Source organism: Neofelis nebulosa, chromosome 2 (assembly GCF_028018385.1).
Source record: "Neofelis nebulosa isolate mNeoNeb1 chromosome 2, mNeoNeb1.pri, whole genome shotgun sequence".
Lineage (NCBI taxonomy): Eukaryota > Metazoa > Chordata > Mammalia > Carnivora > Felidae > Neofelis > Neofelis nebulosa.
The window spans coordinates 117,269,065-117,290,422 of NC_080783.1; the positions used below are offsets into that span (position 1 = coordinate 117,269,065).

The window sequence follows — 21,358 nt, forward strand, 5'->3', positions numbered from 1 at the left end:
TATCCCCAAACCACCCAGCTCCCCTCACCTCTGAAGCAGGGTCAATCACCTAGCAGGACGTCTTGGATCTCTAAGCCCAGGTTGTTGGTACAGGGGCAAAGCAAAGAACTGAAACTAGTTCAATCCTTCCTGCCCCAGAAGCAGGTGTGTGTGTGTGTAGTAAAAGGAATTGGATAGAGCATTGAGGGAGGGAGTCCCTCTTTGAGTCATTGGAGCAAATTAATAGAAGGAGAAGGTAAGGTCTGTAAATCCCGCTCAGCTTCGTCCCCCACTCACCTCTGCTGCTACCAACTGAATGGAAGATGGGAGGTCTGCACTGGCAGTAAATAACCAGGACTGTTTCTGGTTCTGGAAAAAGATGGCAGGGATCCAGGAGTCTCACCTCTTGACAGTTCAGGATTAAAAACTTTGTTATTCCGGCGTTCTCTAAAATGGCCAGGTAAACTCGGATTCTGAGCACTCTGGATCCGGAAGAGGGCTGTGGGAAAGAGGTTTGGCTGGGAGTAGAGGAGAAAGGGAAAAAGGAGGGTGCTTTGGAGGCAGAGAACCCCTCAAATTTGTGAGTCCTGCCCTACTAGGAATGGGGCGCTGAGAAAGGGTCTGCCTCGTTCCCCACCTCCCTTTCTGCCTTCCCACTTGTCTCCCTGACAGTATTCTTGCCTTAGTTCCTTTCATCTTTTATTCGGAACGGGCTGGGAAGGGCTGTGTGTGTTATCTCCAGCTGTGCCTGTGACAGTCCCCTCTGCGGCTTCATCGTTGCTCCCCGGTGCCCTGAGGCCCTCCCCATCCTCTTTTCTTCTGCCGCTCCCCACCACCCCCAACAATGGTCTCTCCCGGTGCTCGGTGGCGCTGGGGGGTTGGGGGGAGGGAGGAGGCGGGCGGAGGCGGGGCCGGAGCGTGGGGAGTGGGGGGGGGGGCAGGTCTGCATTGCCGCTTCCCCTGGTACCCGGAGCAGTCGACGCTGCCGCCAGCCCCGCGGCCGGGACCCCCGCCCTCACCCGGGACTGCCTTACCCGGGGGCACCCAGCCCAGGTGAGACCCCTCTCTCAAGTCTCTTACCTCCACCCCGCCCGGGGCAGAAGCATCCTTGCCTTGCCTTGCAGCCATTTTATCCTCCGATGCTTTGCTTGTGGGGAGGGTGACAGTCCCTGCTGTAGGGGTAAGGGGGCCGGTGGTGGTTTGAAAGGACATTTAATTAAGTTGCTGTGCTGATCAGAATATATATATGGAATAAGGGTGTTTTTCTCTACCTTAGCCAAGTCCCTAGTACGCTCTCAGATATTGACAGGTTTGGGGGGGAGGAGGATTTAGGTGAGGTAGGGTTCCCTCGAAGTCCAATGCCCTCCTCACCTTGCACGCCCCCCACCCCCGCCGTAAGTGACCTTGGCTGGGGCAGAGAATGGATGCTGCCTCAGTCTGCTCCCCTGCACTTGGGCGGGGGTGGGGGGCAGTGGAGGAAGGGCAGGTGAAGGAGGGAGGGAAGGTAAAGGAAGAATGGAAATGCTGGGTAGGGAGATGGTAAACGACCAAGGTCGGGGGCACGCGTAGCGGGGCGGGGGGGGGGCACTTGGGCAGTTGCTTCTGGGTACGGGGAAGGGGTGTTGAGTGATGATGGGCACCTGCCCAGAGGCAGGACTAAGCGGGGGAAGACACTCCGAGAATGGATTCAGTCAATTCTAGGGGCTCCTCTGTTATGCCAGAGCAGAGGCGAGACGGGGTGGGGGATGCTGGGGGCTGTCGCGGCAAATGCTGGTAGGGGCGGTCTCTTGCCTTTGCTTGTGGAGGTCTCTCCCTGTCTCCCTGCCCCTGTGTTCCTCTGTTGTGTGCATTTTCAGCTGACACCTTTTTCCCCCTCCGAACTGTGAATGCTCCATCTTCCTAACCCTTGAGGTAGGATGTAGGGAGGGGAGGTGCAGCCTTGGGCGTCCTGGGTGGGGGGCTGAGGCTCAGTCACCCAGCTGTCACAGGGAGCGGTGCTCCAGCACACCCCGCTTCCTTGTACCCTCCCCCCTCTCCGTGGTTGTTTTGACAAGTGACTGCTTCTTAATGACCTTGCCACCTGGGCTAGGGAGGGTTGGGGAATCCGGGTGACCCCCAAAGTCAGGGACTTTGATTGGGGGTGGGGGCTTCTGGACCCTCCTATAATCCAGGGCAGAGTGAGTCCTCCTGAAGGGAAGCATCTGCTCGGGAGCCCCTCCCCCCTTTCTGCAGGAAAATCTCCCGGGCACATTTTTCCGGTCAGGTGGAGCCGGCCAACCTTAAAGGGCCGTGTAACCCGGAGTCTTGTCTCCTATAACCTCCACCTCTCCAAGCCCCATCTCTCTCCCACAGGCTTAGCCACCCTGTGCTGCTTTGGGGGCTAAAAATAGCACCACTTCCTCACCAACTCAAAGAATTTGTCTTCTTTCCCTTCTGACCTCCTGGCTCATTGGCCCTGGGGGAGCTGGCTGTTAGACATCCTATCCTGCTGTGGCTCTGGGAGCCTTATCTACCCTCCCTGCACCTCTCAGGGGTAAACAGTGTTGATAAACACAGGATGTGTTTCCTGATGGGTCTGTCTCCTTCAGGGTTTGGGGAGCCGGGGAGGGGGGGGGGATCCTAGATGGGAAGGAAAGGAGAGGAAAGCAAATGGCCATGCAATGGAGGGATTCCACTTTCCTCTCTTGCATGGGGGTGGGTTTGGGTCTTGAACCATAAAGAAAAGAAGGTGACACAGGGGTCACTGGTTTTGGTCATTGTGGTCCACTGCTTACATCTGGCCTGAGGGGCTAAGGCTATGCTTGCCAGTGCTTCTCTCTGAGCCATGTAGCATTACTTATCCCCTTCTACCAGGGCTACCGTGTGTGCGTGTGACATTTAATGAAGGCCCTGGATGGGTGGGAACAGGAGGCAGGATATTTTTAGGGGAATGATCTCTGATCAGAATCTAGTCCTACTTCTTCTGCTTCTCTGAATGAAGGCAGTGGGGCGGGGGGGTGTTCTCCTATGTTTCCCTCTGGAGGATGTCTTTTTTGGGGGGGAGGCCCAAGGCCCCTTCATTCTATACTGGCCTCCTACGCAGTGCGGTATTTGTGGACTCCTTTTTCCTTGACTCCTGGAGGAGGAGCAGAAAGGATTAAGGGGGATTAGGAAGGAAGGCCCTGGAGAAAGGAGGTGTAGCTATAGACCTTAGCCCCCAATGCTGAAAAAGTATGTATTTGATCAGCCATTTCTGTTCCTGCCCCCACCAGGGAAGGGGCTCATGGATGATGTCCTGAAGGAAGGTGGCAGGAGCCAGACATCACCTCTTCTCCATGACCTCAGGTTCCAGGTTTCCTTTTTGAGTCTTCCCTTCTTTGTCTGGAGGGAGACAATGTGGGCCCATCTGCTGGAACTAATTTGAACAGAGAGGTCTTGGGACTCTGTTTTGGGAGGATACTGGACAACAGCATCCAAGTATGACCCCTACTCTTCCCTTGCTGCTTCCTGTTTCTTTCACATTTTTTTCAGTCTAATAGGAAGGAAGGAAACTAATTTATAGAATATCTACTGTGAGGTTGGATTCTCTTGTGGACTCAGAAAACTAAAGATTATTACCCCCAGTTTAAATATAAGGACACTGAGGTTGAGGGAAATTAAATAATTTGCCCAAGAGCAGTTAGCAAGTAAGTGACAGAGCTGGGATTTTAACTTAGGTCACCTAACTGTCATGTGCTTTGCACTGAACCAGCTTTCCCTTGCCAGTATCCCTTTCTGCTCCTTATCCTCATAAGCATCCAGACGTGGCTTTTGTTCTGGGGTCTTGTGAGGGAGTAGAGGGGATCACACTGTATTATTATCATCACAAAGAGCAACAACCAACATTTCTTAATCGCTTTTTATGTGCTAGGTACTATGGTAAGGAGTTATACACATTATGTCATTTAATCCTTACTTTCCCCTTCTTAAATAAGAGGAAACGGAGGCCTGGCTGTATGGGGAGATGGCCGAGGTCACTTAGCTAGTAAGTGCTGAAGCAAGAAGCCAAACCCAAGTCTGTCTGACCCTGGAAGGGAATTTTCACCCACTGAGAAAACCCTTCCTTGTGGGAACCTGAGGGGAGGACCCCAAGAGCCCCATTTGAGATGCGATCAGTGGATTGAAGTCACAGGCTGGAGGACTTGATTCTCCTTTTACACATTCTCCCCCCAGCTCTTCCCCCAGTAAGCAAGCCAGACCAGACTAAAACAGAGAATTATGGTTTCTCATATTTCCTGTTTTGTTCTTTGCAGTTTGGTGGTAAAGCAAGGGGTCTGATCTTGATGTGGGGCAGGGGATCAGAAGGAGGGCTCTAGATAGGTGACCGTGACTCTGGAGCATATCTCATAGGCCTGATCTCCAAGGTCAAAGTGAGGGGATTTATACTGAATGATCCACAGCTGGCCCAGGTAGGCATCCCTTTTTAACTGTGTGCAGGCTTGAAGCAAGGAGACCATCCGTATCACATGGTCTTGGTTGGGGCTCTGTATTGGCTTTCTTTACCATTTTAGGCCTCACCACCTCCTTTTCTCCCCCCCTTATATTTTCTAGATCTCAAGAGGCTTCTTGAAGAGAAGTAGGCGGCCTTTCCTGTGTTATCCTGGCTCCCCATCTTAGCTTGCACAACCTAGCTCCCCCTCCCCTTCCCATTCTGCTGTTCCCCTTTTCCCTTCCCCATGTATCCAACTGAACTGGCCAGAACTCCTCTCCCTCCTTTCCCTTCCTACACACTCACTGGCCAGGTCCTATTTGCTCCTATTCTGTGCCCAGAGATACTTGAATCCACTTCATCTGAGTAACTGGGGGAAGGAGTCTTTCTGACTTCACAAGTCCTTGAGCAGGGAGTGGAGGAGTCTAGTGAAGCATTCCCAAAGACCCATCATGGAAGAAGGCTTCAGAGACCGGGCAGCTTTCATCCGTGGGGCCAAAGACATTGCCAAGGAAGTCAAGAAGCATGCGGCCAAGAAGGTGGTAAAGGGCCTGGACAGAGTCCAGGACGAATATTCCCGCAGATCCTACTCCCGCTTTGAGGAGGAGGAGGATGATGATGACTACCCTGCCCCTGCTGATGGCTATTACCGTGGGGAAGGGGCCCAGGATGAGGAAGAAGGTGGTGCATCTAGTGATGCTACTGAAGGCCACGACGAGGATGACGAGATCTACGAGGGGGAATATCAGGGCATCCCCAGGGCAGAGTCTGGGGGCAAAGGCGAGCGGATGGCTGATGGGGCTCCCCTGGCTGGAGTAAGGGGGGGCTTGGGCGATGGGGAGGGCCCCCCTGGTGGCCGGGGGGAGGCACAGCGGCGGAAAGAACGGGAAGAACTGGCTCAGCAGTATGAAGCCATCCTACGGGAGTGTGGCCATGGCCGCTTCCAGTGGACACTCTATTTCGTGCTTGGTCTGGCACTGATGGCTGATGGTGTCGAGGTCTTTGTGGTGGGCTTTGTGCTGCCTAGCGCCGAGAAAGACATGTGCCTGTCGGACTCCAACAAAGGCATGCTAGGTAAGACACACTGGGGGGCCCTCCAGCCCTGCCCTGCCCCAAACTCTAGAAAAACCTCTGCTCCTGAGAACCCCTGTCCTTACCACTCCCTAGGACCCCGATCCCAAGATGTCCCCAGAGAGCGTGGAGTTCCTCTGCATGCTCATCCCTCACAAACCCTCCTCTTGGGGTTGGGTCACAGTGAAGTTGTTTGTGCAAGAGAGGCTTGGGGAAGGGCAGCTGGGCTGGGGCTTGGGGCAGTGGCTGGGTGGTGGTCTGCTTAGTTAGTTCTGCAGGAGGTGGCCATGGTGGGATGGGCCCCTGTTGGGTGTTTCTTCAGAGACTTCCCTTCTGTTATCTTGCTCCTTTTCCCTGATCTGAACAAGAAGTCAGTGTCCAAACTCCCTAGTTTAAATGAGGAGTCAGTTTAGTAGGGTGGGGATCGGGGAGGAAGCCCAGGTCTGCCTTCAGCCAGAGAAATTGGCCATGCTTGCTCTTGGCAAGTCTTGGGAGTGTTCAAGGGCCAGTGAGTGTCTCTAATGGCTCTTCCTGATGTGGACCCTGGGGGAGGAAACCGCCTGGACTCACCCACAAAAGGTCTCTTGGTCTTGCACTGCTCCCAAGTTGCCATGAGATGTTGGGGAGATCCCCACTCCTTGGGGCTTGGCTGAAGCATGGGTAAAATGCAGAGTTTGGAGTAGATTGATTTTTAGAGTCATTCCAACTCTGAATGTAGGAAGGAAATAAGGAACAGGAGAGTTTTAGGACCAGAAGCATTGGAGCTGGGGGAGTAAAGCACAGGTTCTATGGGGGGGATTTTGTAGGGGGGACTGAAGAAATGGAGGTGCTTTCCTAGGGACACAGGAGATCTCTCCTGCTGCCTTCAGGACGTCAAGGCAGGGAGGGAGAGGGGACCCTGGGAAGGTCTGGGAATTTGGGTAGATCCATTACTCCTTCTAGGCAAGCCAGAGATGGGGGTGTGTTGTGTGTGTGTGTGAGAGAGAGACAGAGACAGAGAGACAGAGACACAGTGAGAGATGAGAGCAAGCAAGAGAGAGCAGGAGGGAGAGAAAGAATTCTGGGGGTCTCCCATGTCTGCATTCCTGCCTTTGAATCTCTGGTCTACAGAGATGACATTCCGTGAGTAAAGACAGAACTCTCACTTGCTCTCATCTCTGGGTAGACTTACCTATCCTAGAAGTCTTCCAGCTCCTCAATCCATTCTGCTGCAGCTCTAGCTCATTTAATGCTCAAAAAGTGAGAGAACTGAGGCGTGTCTGCTCATACCTCTGCTGTCTGTTTCCCTCCCTGCAGGCCTTATAGTCTACCTGGGCATGATGGTGGGAGCCTTTCTCTGGGGAGGTCTGGCTGATCGGCTGGGTCGGAGGCAATGTCTGCTCATCTCGCTCTCAGTCAACAGCGTCTTCGCCTTTTTCTCATCTTTCGTCCAGGGTTATGGCACTTTCCTCTTCTGCCGCCTCCTTTCTGGGGTTGGGTGAGTGGCCACCTCCTAAGCCCCTGGAGGCAGTCCTGAGGGAGGACTGTGCCTTTGTCGCCGTTATGTTTCTGGAACCCAGCACAGTGCCAGGCACACCAGATGCATCTCAAATATGTATGAATTGAATGAACTCCTTTCTCCTACCGTCTTTAGGCCAGCTTCCCCCTGTCCTGGACCCACCTACCGCCTGCCCAGAGCACCATTCCATGTCTCGTCCACTCCTGAGTCCTCCACCCCACCCTCCAGTTCCATTCTGAGCCTGGCTCCATGACGAGAGGCCTGGTGGGTCTCAGCTGTACCCCTGGGTGCCTGTGAACCCCGGAGTTATCCCCTTCCGAGTCTCCATCTTTCCTGCATTTGACAGCAGACCTTTCTGTTAACACCCACAGCTGCCAGAAATGTGACACGTTGACCCACCACACTCCCACACTCCCTGAGCCGTCTGCGTGCATTCTTTGCCCTGTCTGCAAGCTCTTTTCTGGCCTGCTCCCGCATCCCTGCCCTCGGACTCCTCTTTGCCTAGCTTTTTCCTGTGGGGATTTTCCCTCTTTTCTGTAATCATCTTCTGTCTCTTGCAACTCAGTAGCCATCTTCAAGGTTCAATGTTTGTTCCTTCCTTCCCCTCAGACCTCCCGCCTGTTCCCCAGGGTCTTGAGGATGGGTGCATAACAGCTGGTGGTGAGGGAGTGTATAGGGCACTGTGTGAGAAGTCTCTTTAACAAGGTGTGGAAGATGAAAGGCACTTGGGGATCCAGAGCACTGGGGCAGGGGATCGGAAATAGGGCCATTTTCTAATGCTGAATTCTCACAATGCTCCCCAGGATTGGAGGGTCCATCCCCATTGTCTTCTCTTATTTCTCGGAGTTTCTGGCCCAGGAGAAACGTGGGGAGCATTTGAGCTGGCTCTGCATGTTTTGGATGATTGGTGGAGTGTATGCAGCTGCTATGGCCTGGGCCATCATCCCCCACTACGGTAGGCAGTCCCCGGGGAATGCACCCCAGCCTCTCTCCCTCTTCTCCTGTGTGCCCTGTGGTGGGAGCCCCCAGCCTCTGGCCTTTCTGCTGATGCTGTGACTGTCCCTGCCAGGGTGGAGCTTTCAGATGGGGTCCGCTTACCAGTTCCACAGCTGGAGGGTTTTTGTCCTCGTCTGCGCCTTCCCTTCTGTGTTTGCCATCGGAGCTCTGACCACACAGCCTGAGAGCCCCCGCTTCTTCCTGGAGGTGAACGGGGCCAGGGCTAGGCTGGGGGAGGGGCAGCAGGGGGCTCTGTGCTCAAACACTCACGGTGGGTTTGGTTTGTGGGACCCTCACAGGGCCCATACTCCTGGGGACTTTATCTTGCTTCCTTTTTCTTACATTGTATCTCCAGAGGGGCTCTGTGGGTGGAGAAACCAGGGTACCTGCCCATCCATGGGTGGTTTAAGATGTTGCAGGTGGGCGCTCTGCCCCTGACTTTATCACTCAAGAGAAGTTCCTACCCTGTGCTTTTTCCCCCTCCAAGTAGATCTTGGTCCAGAAGCTTAGGATGCTGCCCCTCCTCTGACAACCTCCCTGCCCCTTGCCAGCAATTCCCTTGTCTTCAGTTTTCTCTTTCCATTGTTCCAGGGGATCCCTAGGACCTGTAGTTGTAGCTGTCTCCTGGACTCCCCCTAGGCTTGCTCAAGTCTTACTCCATTTTGCTGTACCCCTGCTTGGGGCTCTTTAATTGTGGGTGATGTACACACCCACAAGTCAGAGGTAGGGGTGGGAGACTTTTTGTGTCCTGTGACTACAGAAGCCACACTGGAGGAAGGGGGTCTATTACCCTGGGTCAGGGAGGAGCTAACCTGGAGGTGGGAATTATGTCTGTGGCTCCAGAACGGGAAGCATGATGAGGCCTGGATGGTGCTGAAGCAGGTTCATGACACCAACATGCGAGCCAAGGGACATCCTGAGCGAGTCTTCTCAGTAAGCCAAAGCCCCTCCCCTCAACCTCCAAGGCCCTCAAGCCCCAGCCCCACCCAGCCTCTCTCTGGATACCACCCCCTGCTTCCCTAGACATCTCCCACCACATTCTCCCTCAATGTCCTCTCTCAGAGTATCGCATCCACCCCCTGCCGCCACTTTGCTACTGTTTTGAAACTGAAGCCCCTGGATGGGGTTGGGAAATAGACTATGTGACTGCTAACCGCTTCTCTTGACCCCAGGTAACTCACATTAAGACAATTCATCAGGAGGATGAGTTGATTGAAATCCAGTCAGACACAGGGACCTGGTACCAGCGCTGGGGGGTCCGGGCCCTGAGCCTGGGAGGGCAGGTAATGAAGGACGGTGTGGTGAAGAGAGGGAAGGGAGTGGGAGAGGCGGAGACAAAGGCCTGTTTGTCGGGTGAACTGAAGGGAAGGGGGACGGGAGAAAGTGGGGGACCTGGGGTGGGAGTGTTAGAAGTCAGTACAGCTGCTATCTGACTTTGTTTTGTTCCACCTAGGTTTGGGGGAATTTCCTCTCCTGTTTTGGTCCAGAATATCGACGCATCACTCTGATGATGATGGGTGTGTGGTTCACCATGTCATTCAGGTGAGGAGGTGTGTGGGGGCAGTGGGGATCTAAGTCCTGAGGGATGAACGGAGGTTAGACAGTCTGGGGTGGGGTGGTGGCAGGGAGACTGTTAGGCCAATGGAGGAGCAAATGGCTGGGAGATGAGAGTACAGTGGGTGGGCAGAAGAACCTGAAGTCCCTGAGACCAACAGCAATGAAGGGAGGAGTGCTGAGGGATGAGACTGGAGAGGCAAGCAAGGTCCTGACTCTCCACCCCCTCATTCTGGACCCTCTGGTTCTAATCGTGAGCCCATCTGATTCCATCACACTTGACTCTTCAGCTACTATGGCCTGACTGTCTGGTTTCCCGACATGATCCGCCACCTCCAGGCGGTGGACTACGAAGCCCGCACCAAACTGTTCTCTGGGGAGCATGTAGAGCATGTGACCTTTAACTTCACTCTGGAGAATCAGATCCACAGAGGGGGACAGTACTTCAATGACAAGTACGTGGGGACGTTTACATTTCACTTCTTCCCTGTTCCTTCTACCCCTTGTCTCTTGCGTGGGTCTGGGAGTTTGGAGACAGGGTCTTTGGGAGTAAATACCTGTGGTTTCTCCTCAATTCCAAGGGAGTGAGTCTTGGAGGAGGGTATGAGGGTAAGGGGGAAGTGTTTCTCATCATCCTGGCCTTACAGGTTCATTGGGCTACGTCTGAAGTCAGTGTCCTTTGAGGATTCCCTATTTGAGGAGTGTTATTTCGAGGATGTCACTTCGAGCAACACATTTTTCCGCAACTGCACATTCATCAACACTGTGTTCTATAATACTGGTAAGATGCCTTGGCTGGTGCCTGTCGGACCAAAGGGTTGAGTGGACCTTGAAGAGGGGAGAAGAAACGTTCCTCACTCCCTAGTTCAGGGTTCACAAACTGAGCTCTCTGGGGCCCTGTAGGAAGGTGGTGTGAGGGCCTATTATCTACCACCAATAATTCCAAAAATTGAACGGACACTGAACATTTTTCTGTAATAGTTTTAAGAATATCTGGCAAAAACATCAAGTTTCTTTACCTTTGAGCTGGAATTAAAGCAAATCTGCATTATTATCAGCGTACTTCTGAAGTGGGCAAAACTCATTCAAACAGGGCCTTCAGGGGAAAAACAACAACAACAAAAAAAAGGAATATTTTCTGGGTAAAAGGTTGCGAATCATTACATTAGTCCGGTTTTTTAAAACAGTGATTCTCAAACTACATGCACATGAAATGCTACTTTGCCAGCTAGACTGAGGTTCCCACCCCTAATGGAGCACTGGGTGAGTTTTTCCCAACTTGCAGGGAAAAATAATGGAAAGGGCTTTTAATGATTTTTAATATTTTGCTTGGTAATTTTTCCTAAACCCATGGCACTGCTACTGCTTATAGTCAGCTAGGGCAGACCAAAAGAATGAATAAGAAGCAAAGATTATTAATGAGAAAACTTGGAAACAGCCAGTCCCACTGTTTCATTTCATAGACTATGGTCATTTTCTGCTGTAAAGATTTCTAGTTCCTATGGTGATATTATTTGACGTTTTACAATGAAGGCCCTGAGCAGTTTTGAGAGCCCCTTCCCCGCCCCCCCCCCCCCCCCCCCGCAACTAACCCCACAAAGGCAGAGTCCTGAGCCATAAGCAGTAGCAGCTTCCCCCTCCTTCTCACATTTGCCGTGACTGCCTTCCTGTCTTGGTTTTTGCCCGCAGACCTGTTTGAGTACAAATTCGTGAACAGCCGTCTGGTGAACAGCACGTTCCTGCACAACAAGGAGGGCTGCCCACTAGACGTGACAGGGACTGGTGAAGGCGCCTACATGGTGTACTTTGTCAGTTTCCTGGGGACGCTGGCTGTACTTCCTGGGAATATCGTGTCTGCCCTGCTCATGGACAAGATTGGCAGGCTCCGAATGCTTGGTAAGGGGGTGGGTGGGTGGTGGTGTGTCAGAACTGATAAGGGGGCTGGGGAGCAGGGTGAGGCTGTCAACAGGCTTCTTACCTTATTCTGAAGGAACAGCTTAGCTAGAGAAGGTTCTTGCTCTCGTGTCTTCTGCTTAGGTCTTGGCTGCAAGATGGGGTGGGGCCAGACCTGGAAGTTTCTCTGGGGGAAAAAGGAGGTAGACAGATTAACAAGTGCACCGGCTTTGAGGTTATGGGTGTTGGATCTCAGCTCCACCACTTAACCTTGGCCAAGTTACTTTATGAGCCCAGCTGTGTCATCTGCAAAACGGGGGTGATGACAGTACCTACCCCATTGGGTTGATGTATTAGATGAATGCATGTAAAGCATCAAGCTGCTTGACCCATAGCTGTCATTGAAGAGATGGTTGTTACTGATATTATCAATAAAAATATAATTATAAGGAAGGATGGGGATGGGTGAAGTGCATTCCTTTTGAGTACTCTGGGAAAAAGATCTCATCTTGGGCTTCCCTCAAACCTAGTTTGAGGGCACAGGGTGGGTTGTGGATGAGCATCACTTGGTCAGGTTCATGCCACTCCCTCATTTCCTGGCTCTAGCTGGCTCCAGCGTGATGTCCTGTGTCTCCTGCTTCTTCCTGTCTTTTGGGAACAGCGAGTCAGCCATGATCGCTCTGCTCTGCCTTTTTGGGGGGGTCAGCATTGCATCCTGGAACGCGCTGGACGTGTTGACTGTTGAACTCTACCCCTCGGACAAGAGGTAGTTGGAGTGCCGTGGGGGCAGGGCAGCCGGTTTAGGGTCTACACGGCGGCGGCGGGAAAGTGGGGTGAGGAGGCGGCTGAATGGGAAATCATCCGTAGGGTTAACAGGATATACTTTCCCATTGAGTTTCTGCTCTAAGAGCTGGTAGCTTTTGTATTCACTCCTTGCAGCCTGAACTATTAACCTAATTTTTTGGTCTTCTTTTCCCTTTGCCTCCCAATCTGTATTCCCTGATGTACATGCCTCACCTCTCTGATCTTTCCATCCTTCATCTCCCTTTTGCACACTGCCTGCCATCTCTCCTTCACTTTCCCACCTACTCACCTGTCTCCCGCAAACCCTCCTATGCCTCTTCCTTTGTCTCACCTTTGCACCGCGCTGGGGGTCTCCTGAGCAGGACCACGGCCTTCGGCTTCCTGAATGCCCTCTGTAAGCTGGCAGCTGTGCTGGGGATCAGCATCTTCACATCCTTTGTGGGAATCACCAAGGCTGCCCCCATCCTGTTTGCCTCAGCTGCCCTTGCCCTTGGTAGTTCTCTGGCCCTGAAGCTGCCCGAGACCCGGGGGCAGGTGCTGCAGTGAGAGGGTCTCAGGGCCTTTGAGGGTGGCAGGCACACTGTGAGACCAACAGCTCCTCCTTTTCCCTCCCTGCCCTGCCATCCTGGCCCCAGAGCCCCCACTCCCCACACCCCTGTGTTCAGTGTCTTAGCCATGTGCGTGTGCGTGTGCATGTGTGTGACCCCGTGGGCAGGGATACAGGGAAGGCTCCTTCATCCCAGTTTTGGGATGCAGCTCTACTCCCCACCCCTTGACGTGCACACCCTTCTCCCCCAGTGTTAGTGAGGGGCCCTAGCTCTTCCTGGCTCCAGGGGCTCCAGCACAGGCTTCCTGCCCTCCCCTTCATTCCCTCTGCCTAGGCCCTGGTGAAACCATGGGCATGTGGTTATGCTGGGAGCTGGGGCTTGGTGTAGTCCATGGACCAAAAGAACTTCTTAAGAGTCAGAAAGGCCGCAGGTGCCCTCTCACACCTGTTTGATGTTGGGGGAGTAGCAATAAACCTCAGCCCCCTGGCCTCCACTTTCCTCTCAATTTGGGCTATAAGTAAGAAGCCTGAATTTTATCAAATTAGCTTTCTGATTCTTATTTATTTATATATTAAGTTCTGAGGCAGCTCAGCAGGACTGTGTGTGTGTGAATGCATGTGTAACACTTACGTACGTGTGTGTATGTGCCGTGGGGCGGGGTGTCACCATACTGTCCTAAGATACAGCCAAGGATAATCTCAGTGGACACACACACTACTCTGCCTCCCACAGTACCTCCCCTAATCTTATTTTTGTGCCAGGCCTGGGAGGGAGGTGCCCCAGGCCAGGCTAGGATAAGAGTCCCACAGTCTAGAGAGACCTGAGGGCACCTGACAAGGTCCAAATCCTCCCCTCCCTCAAGAAGCACAGTCCTCTGGAGTGAGAGGCTCCACCCACTATAGCACAGACAGGGACAGCACAGCTGCCCTCCCACCCCCAACCTGTCCCCTCACACGCAGGGTAGCAGGGGAGGGAAAGAAACCAGGCATATGGTCAAACCAGCAGATCAAAAAGCACAAGGAGCTGGGGCAGGAGGCAGGGGCCCTCCCAGGGACTCCTCTGAAGGGGGAAGAAGGTTAGACAATAAGCCCGGGACCCCTAATGTGGGACCAGAAGCCTCAGTTTCCCTGTCTCACCCTTTCTACAAGATACCCCCTGTAGGTTAAGCTGCCCTTGCCCCACCCCACTCTGTGTGGCTGCTTTCTTTGGTGCCCTCCTGCCCTCCACTGTAGCTGTGATGTGTTGTAGTTTTTAGCTGTTTGTAAAACGTTAAAAAAAAAAAAGTGAAAAGGAAAAAAAGTGAAAACAACAACGAAAAATCCAAATTCATCTTCCTCATGCTGCGTCTGGTGCCCCCACCCTATAGTCACTCCCCCACATTTTGTAACACTGACCCAGGTGGGGACTGTTTAACTCTTTGGTATCTGTGCTCAAAGGACTGCCTTCTCCAGTGCCCAGTGTATGAGTGTGTACCCCCTTCCCTCACCCTTCATTTGATGGACGCAGCCTTCTCCCTTCTACCCCCTGGAGGGACCCATCCATCTCTCCTGCTCTCCTGGGACACCCTAAACCCAACTCTGTTGATGTGAAAAATGAAATGAAAAATATTGATGAAAAATAAAAAGGAAATAAATCCTTAAGATCCAAAATGGCTACATCTCCTTCTTTGCCACTCCACCTACATCCTCTGCCTGCTTGGAAGGAAAGGTGGTAAGATGGAAATGCCATTCCTCTCTCCCCAAACTGAAAGCCAGAATAATATGATGCACCATATTTATTTCCTCAATTGGCCACTTTATCCTGACCTTTTCACTTCTACAGATGGAGGGTCCTCTCAGTCTCTTGGATTTGAAAACTTGGGAGTAATGTCCTGCAACTCGATAGCAAAAACAACTAATAACCTGATTTTAAAAGGGGGCTAAAGACTTGAGTAGACATTTCTCCAAAGAAGAACACAAGTAGCCAACAGGTATATGGAAAAATGCTCAACACCACTAACCATCAGGGAAACGCAAATCAAAACCACAATGAGACACTTCACACCTGTCAGGATGGCTATTACCAAAAACTATCCCCCCCCCCCAAAAAAAAAAACCAAACACAACAAAATGCTAAAGGTGTTAGTGAAGATGTGGAGAAACTGGAACACTAGTACACAGGGGGAACGCAACATGATGCAGCTGCTATGCAAAAGAATATGGAGGTTACTCAAAAAATTAAAAATAGAACTACCATATGATCCAGCAATCCCACTTCTGGGTATTTATCAAAAGAACTAAAATCAGGGGTGCCTGGGTGGCTCAGTCGGTTAAACGTCAGACTTCGGCTCAGGTCATGATCTCACGGTTTTGAGTTTGAGCGCTGCGTCAGGCTCTGAGCAATCAGCACAGAGAATGCTTTGGATTCTATGTCTCCCTCTCTCTTTCCCCCTCCCCTGCTCGCGTTCTCTCTTTCTCCCTCTCTCTCTCAAAAATAAACATAAAAAAAAAAAAACACCTGAAATCAGGATCTTGGCAACATTAGTACTCCCACGTTCACTGCAGCAGTATTCACAATAGCTAAGACATGGAAATAACCTAAATGTTCATCGGCAGATGAACTGATAATGAAAATGTGGTATATATACACAATGGAAAGCCATTCAGCTTTTAAAAAGGAAATTCTGCAATATGTGATAATATGAACCAATCATGAGGATATTAAGTCACATAAGCCAGTCGCAGAAAGTCAAATACCAAATAATTCTATTAGTTAGCTGAAAATAGTCAAATTCATAGAATCAAAGAGTAGAATGATGGTTGCCAGGAGCAGGGAAGAGAAGGAAATGGGGAGTTACTAATCAAAGAGCATGAAGTTTCAGTTAAGCAAGATGAATAAGCCCTATAGATGTGTATGACTGTACCTAGTCAATGATAATGAATTGTATTCTTAAAAATCTGTTGAGAGTAGACCTTATGTTAAGTGTTACCACCATAATAAAACAATTTACAAAAATAAAATTAAAAAAACCCTAAATCAAAACAAAAATTTATGAGCGTTTCTTGAGGATAGAGCCAGTTTTCCTCCAAATCTTCGTGTGTCTTTTAAAGATAGATTCCAGATTCCATTCTTGTGGAATCAGAATTCCCCCTCCCCTTTTTTTTAAAGAGAGGGGACCTAGAATCCACATTTGAAACAAGCTCCCATGGGAATTCTTATGTTAGGCTATCTGGAAATCAATGCCTGGGTGTTACCCTTGACTCTCCCTTTATTTTTTCTTTAATGTTTATTTATTTTTGAGAGACAGACGTGAGCAGGCAAGGGGCAGAGAGAGAGGGAGACACAGAATCTGAAGCAGGCTCCAGGCTCTGAGCTGTCAGCACAGAGCCCTATGTGGGGCTCAAACTCACAAACCGCGAGATCATGACCTTAGCTGAAGTTGGACACTCAACTGACTGAGCCACCCAGGAGCCCCTCATATTTCTGTTCTAATCAAGACATTTTCTGACTTTTTATGGTAGCTCTCAAAACTTTTTCCTTTCCATTCCTACAGCTGACCTTGAAGTCAGGGTCCCATCTTCACTCTTGGTTGCTCTCTATGTCTCCAATCTCCTATGCCAACCTCCTTACACATCACTGCCAGAAGGATTTGCCCCAGAATGCTCTTTGGCATGTCCTTCCTCAAAACTCTTCAATGACTTCCTATTGTCCAACCAGATGCAGTCGAAACTTTAGCTCAAAATGGTCATGATGTATGTTAATCTTTTTCTTTAGTATCTAAATTCTCTTGCCACATTAAGGTCATCAAGGTGCTTATCTAGACATCACTTGAGCTCCCCTCAGAAATAGGACTTTAGAAGGCTTGTAAGAAAAAGGGCTATATAAAGTTTTCTCCATCTTCTATACTCATATTCCATGTTATCTGTTCACTGCCTTAATGTGTTTTCATTTGTCTTGTAAGGATTTTTCTGTTTTCTTTTTTAAAGTTTATTTATTTTGAGATAGAGCACAAGCAGGTGAGGGGCAGAGAGGAGAGACAGAATCCCAAGCAGGCTCTGCACCATTAGCACGGAGGCCTACGCAGGGCTCGAACCCACAAACCGTGAGATCACGACCTGAGCCAAGATCGAGTCAGGTGCTTAACCAACTGAGCACCCAGGCACGCCTCATAAAGGATATTTCTGAGAAACAAATGCAAATCCTTTTGGAAATGGGTAGGCTGACAGAAAACCAAACATTCTCCCAGTAGGAAATTCAAATATACTTATAACTCCTGCCTCGTCCAATCGGTGGCTGCAGTTTCTATGCTTTTGCTTGAGCTCTTCCCCCTCCTTATAACATCCTTCCTCTCTTTTCTGGTTTAATTCTGTGCTTTCCTTTAAAGATCCAATTAGGTCACTCCCCACAATGAAGCCCTTCTTGCCTACTCTAGGCTACAGGTATCTTTTCCCAAGAACATCTGTAGCACTCATTCAACAGGCCATTATCAACACAAAGCAGTGTATCTCCTATGATAATTTATCTTTTAATGTACAGGATAATTTCCAACTCATCAGGTCTGGTGATTCCTTAGTCACAATTTAACATAAAACGACTACGCAGCTTTTCCTAAATAGTCCAGGGCAAGGGCAGTGGTGAGTGATTCTCTTTCCTTGGATAAGCTTTGATCTGAAATGAGTTGCTATCTCCAGAGGACATGTACGTGCTGGCTGAATGGGGCCCAAGATCCTTGTCCCTTACAAACACCAGACCGTTGAAGGGAAGAAAGCCCGTAGTTTATTCCCAAACCATTAGGATCCTAGTCTTCCCTCTCTGGGGGCTCAGGGGGTTCCGCGAGTTTTCTTGCTCCCACCCAGGCAAGGGGGGGCTTGCGTCCAGTTGAGGGTTCTCCTTCCACTGGGCGGGGGTCCGTGCCTGTATGGCCAATGCGTGGACCGGCCCAGCCAGCTCCTCAGACAGCGCAGCGTGGACCAGCCGGTGCCGTTGCAAGGGGCTCAGTCCCTCAAAGTGAGAGCTCACCACCGCCACGCGGAAATGTGTCTCGCTGCCCGGTGGGACCGCATGGCCGCCGCTCTCGTTGCGCAGCTCCAGCACCTCAGGGTTCAGGGCCTGCTCTAACTTCGTGCGAATGGCTGCCTCGACGGGACCGACAGTCCCCAACCCGGCGCTGCTCCGGGACAGACAGACACGACCGGCCATCGAGAACAGGCGCCCGACCAGCTGCACACTCAGCATCCGCTAACGCAGAGACAAGGCCCAGAGCAGTGAGGGTCTGGGCCTTCCACCTGGTGAGAGCCCCGTCTCCCACCTCCAGCCGCCCACGTCCACACCCGGCTCCCGCAGGGTGCCCGCTTCGACTCCAGACACCGCCCCTTCCCTCTGGGTGACGCGGGGTGGGGGGGGGGGTGGGGGGGTGGGTAGGGTTGGCCTCCAGCCGCGGACAGCAAAGGAGCGACGGGGGGGCAAGGGTTGGAAAAGGCCTCCGAGAGGCACGTTTAGCAGGAGTGGGCTGGAGGTTGCAAAGGTAGGGTATGTGCAACTCCGGGTTGTGGTTGAGCCACTGTCCCCTTTGAACCCCAGGCTGGGCCTTTTCTACCTTCCACTCAGCCTTGGCTACCGCAGTCGTCGCTCAGAAACCCGACTCCTGAAGTTCTCGGCGAAATGCGGACCCCGCGTCTTGAGGCACGCTGGGAAATGGAGTTCTGACTACGCGATAGTAGCCTGGGCAGACGCCACGTGATGCCCCGAGGTCTCACGGGAATTGTAGTCTATGATTTTATTTTTCCCCCCCAACTCGTGGTTTTAGGTTTTGAAGCAGAATGATGCAAAAAACAAACAAAACAAAACAAAACAAAACACCACCGCTGGGAATTCCTGCGCAGTTGGGACTGCTGTTATTTGTTGCATTTTATTGTCATCTAGCTGAATTCCTTTATTTTATATACGAGAAAATGGAAGCCCATTTCATTTACTGAATACATAATTACTGAGCGCAGACCAGTCCTGAATAAAGCAGGCCCTGTCTCAAGGAGTGTACAGAACCCTGAAGATGAGCAAGTAAGCAGGTAATTACAATACCGTGTGCTAAGTGCTATGATGGGACTGGGAGAACAGGATTCCAAGGAGTCATGTCTCCCAGATTTGGGGGTGCAGAGAAAACTTCAGAGGAGATTTTAGGGTAACAGTCTAGAGGAGACAGCACGAAAGCCAATCTCAGCTCCTGTCAGTCAGGCTGTGGTAGTTGCACATGCAAAGGCCAGAAGAGGGAACTTTGGGGGAGTGGTTACTTTAGGTGTAGTTAGGTGTAGTTGGCGCCCACGGGGCAGAGATGATGGCGATGGGAAGTAAGTAGGAAGGCCTGCCTGGGAGAAGGAAGGGGCTAGATCATACTAGGCCTTGTGGGCCAGTCTGTTTCCTGGGAGCGATGGGAAGCTAATGAAGATTTTAAGCAGGGCTGTAACAGGATGAGATTTTTTTTTTTTTTCCAAGATGATATATAAGCTTTTAATTTGTATTTTATTTTGTATCTTTAATATTTTATCGATTATATCTCCATATATTCCTAAGTATTTTCCCCAACTTCTAATTCGGGAAAAATGTCAAAGCTGCAGAAAATCCAAAGCAACGTCTTCTACCTTTCACTATTTTTTACATTTATATATAATATACATATATACTTATATATTTAAGTACTTTGTATATATCTATATACTTTAAAAATATATTTATATACTTTTTTTGGTTGAACCACTTGAAAATAAGTTGCAGATAGCAGACATTTCACCATTAAGTACTCCAACATATATCTCCTGAAAACAAGAATATTCCCCTATATAACCACAATAAACTTATCACACTCAAGAAATTTAACATAATGACATATATTTCCCCTAGCCTTAAAAATTTTTTTTTTAAACTTTCAGAAAAGCTGCAAGATTAGTACAATGAGCACCGTTTACCCTTCATCCAGATTCACTGACATTTTACCTGACTTGCTTTGTCTGTCTTTGAATTTGTATGTATATAATAACAATAATGAAATAATTATTTTTGCTGAATCATTTGGGAATTAGTTGCAAAAATGTTTACATTGCACCACTATCTACTTCAGCATGTATCTTCTGAGAACAAGGACATTTCCCTACTTAATCACAATACTGTTACCACACTCAAGACATTTAACCTTCGTATAATACTATTATCTATAGTTGAGTTGATAGTCAGATATCCTCAGTTGTCTCATTAGTGATCTTTATAGTTTTTTATTTTTGGAAAGCCAGTCAAGGATCATGCATTGCATTAAACCATCTTTAAATTTGTGTTTTTGCAAAGATCACTGGCTGCAGTGTGAATTGTCAGAGAGATTAGAGAGCAAGCAGGGAGAGCAGCTGGGAGGTTACTTGTAGCAGTCTAGGTGAGAGATGATGATGGCTTGGATCAAGGTGGCAGCAGTAGAGGCAGAGGTGGAGAGAAACTGTGCTTACAAGATATATATTAGGAGGGAATTCACAGGATGTGGTGATAGGTTAGTTATGGGAGGGGAAGTGTCAAGGATGAGTATCAGGTTTGTGCATCTGGATGGATGGCATTAGTTCCATAAGATATGGACTACTGGGGGGGCACCTTGGTGGCTCAGTCAGCTGAGTGCCTGACTCAAGTCATGATCTCACGGTTTGCATCTGGCTCAGTTTGCATCTCTCAGTTAAGCATCTGACTCTTGATTTTGGCTTGGTGATCTCACGGTTGGTGAGTTAGAGCCCTGTGTGGAGCCCTGTGCTGACAGTGCAGACCCTGCTTGGGATTCTCTCTACCCCCCACCCTCCTCTCTGCCTGGCCTCTGCTCATGTCCCTGTGGGCACACATGTGTGTGCTCTCTCTCTCTTTCAAAATTAAACCTTAAATTTTCTTTTTTTAAAAAGAAGCTTGGAATTTTCAGTTATGCCCTCATTCTCTTGAGAAGGGAGAGGGGCTGAAAATGAAGTTAATGATCGATCATGCCTACATGATGAAGTTTCCGTCAAATCCCAAAAGTATGGAGTTTGGAGAGCTTCTGGGTTGGTGAACATGTGGAGGTGCCGGGAGAGTGGCATGCTGGAGAGCCCCTTCCCATATACCTTGCTTTATCTCTTCTATATGGATGCTCAGCTGTATCCTTTATCATATCCTTTTATAATAAACTGGTAAATGTAAGTAAAATATTACCTTGAGTTCTGTGAGCTGCTCTAGCAAATTTATAGAGCCCAAAGGAGGGGTCAGTGGAACCTCAATTTATAATCAGTTGGTCAGAAGCACAGGTGACAGACAACCTGGGCTTGTGGCTGGCATCTTAAGCTGTGTGTGTGTGTGTGTGTGTGTGTGTGTGTGTGTGTGTGTTGGGGTGGGTGGGGCACAGCGTTATAGGACTGAGCCCTTTAACCTGTGGGATCTGATGCTATCTCTGGGTAGACAGTGTCAGAACTGAATTAAATTGTAGGCCAGGGTGGGGGGGTGCCTGGGTGGCTAAGTCGTTTAAGCACCCAACTTCAGCTCAGGTCGTGATCTCATGGTTTGTGAGTTCAAGCCCTGCATGGTGTGAGGTCCAGCCCGACT

At 50.2% G+C, this 21,358-nt stretch overlaps 2 protein-coding genes across 2 annotated transcripts; one reads left to right on the forward strand and one right to left on the reverse strand.

Moving 5' to 3' along the window:
• The first annotated feature begins 900 nt into the window (after positions 1–900).
• Positions 901–14,439, forward strand: SV2A (synaptic vesicle glycoprotein 2A). The gene is made up of 13 exons (XM_058715960.1): positions 901–1,032; positions 4,549–5,500; positions 6,794–6,974; positions 7,799–7,950; positions 8,065–8,198; positions 8,835–8,924; positions 9,164–9,274; positions 9,445–9,533; positions 9,836–10,000; positions 10,193–10,326; positions 11,235–11,441; positions 12,045–12,204; positions 12,605–14,439. The coding sequence occupies exons 2-13, from the start codon at positions 4,879–4,881 to the stop codon at positions 12,786–12,788; spliced, it is 2,229 nt and encodes a 742-aa protein (XP_058571943.1). The 5' UTR covers positions 901–1,032; positions 4,549–4,878; the 3' UTR covers positions 12,789–14,439.
• A 2,834-nt stretch (positions 14,440–17,273) lies between these two features.
• On the reverse strand, positions 17,274–18,466 carry BOLA1 (bolA family member 1). The gene is given in 3 exon segments (XM_058715961.1): positions 17,274–17,634; positions 17,636–18,007; positions 18,366–18,466. Coding segments are annotated over 2 exon segments (414 nt in total). The 5' UTR covers positions 18,005–18,007; positions 18,366–18,466; the 3' UTR covers positions 17,274–17,589.
• Between the last annotated feature and the right edge of the window lie 2,892 nt (positions 18,467–21,358).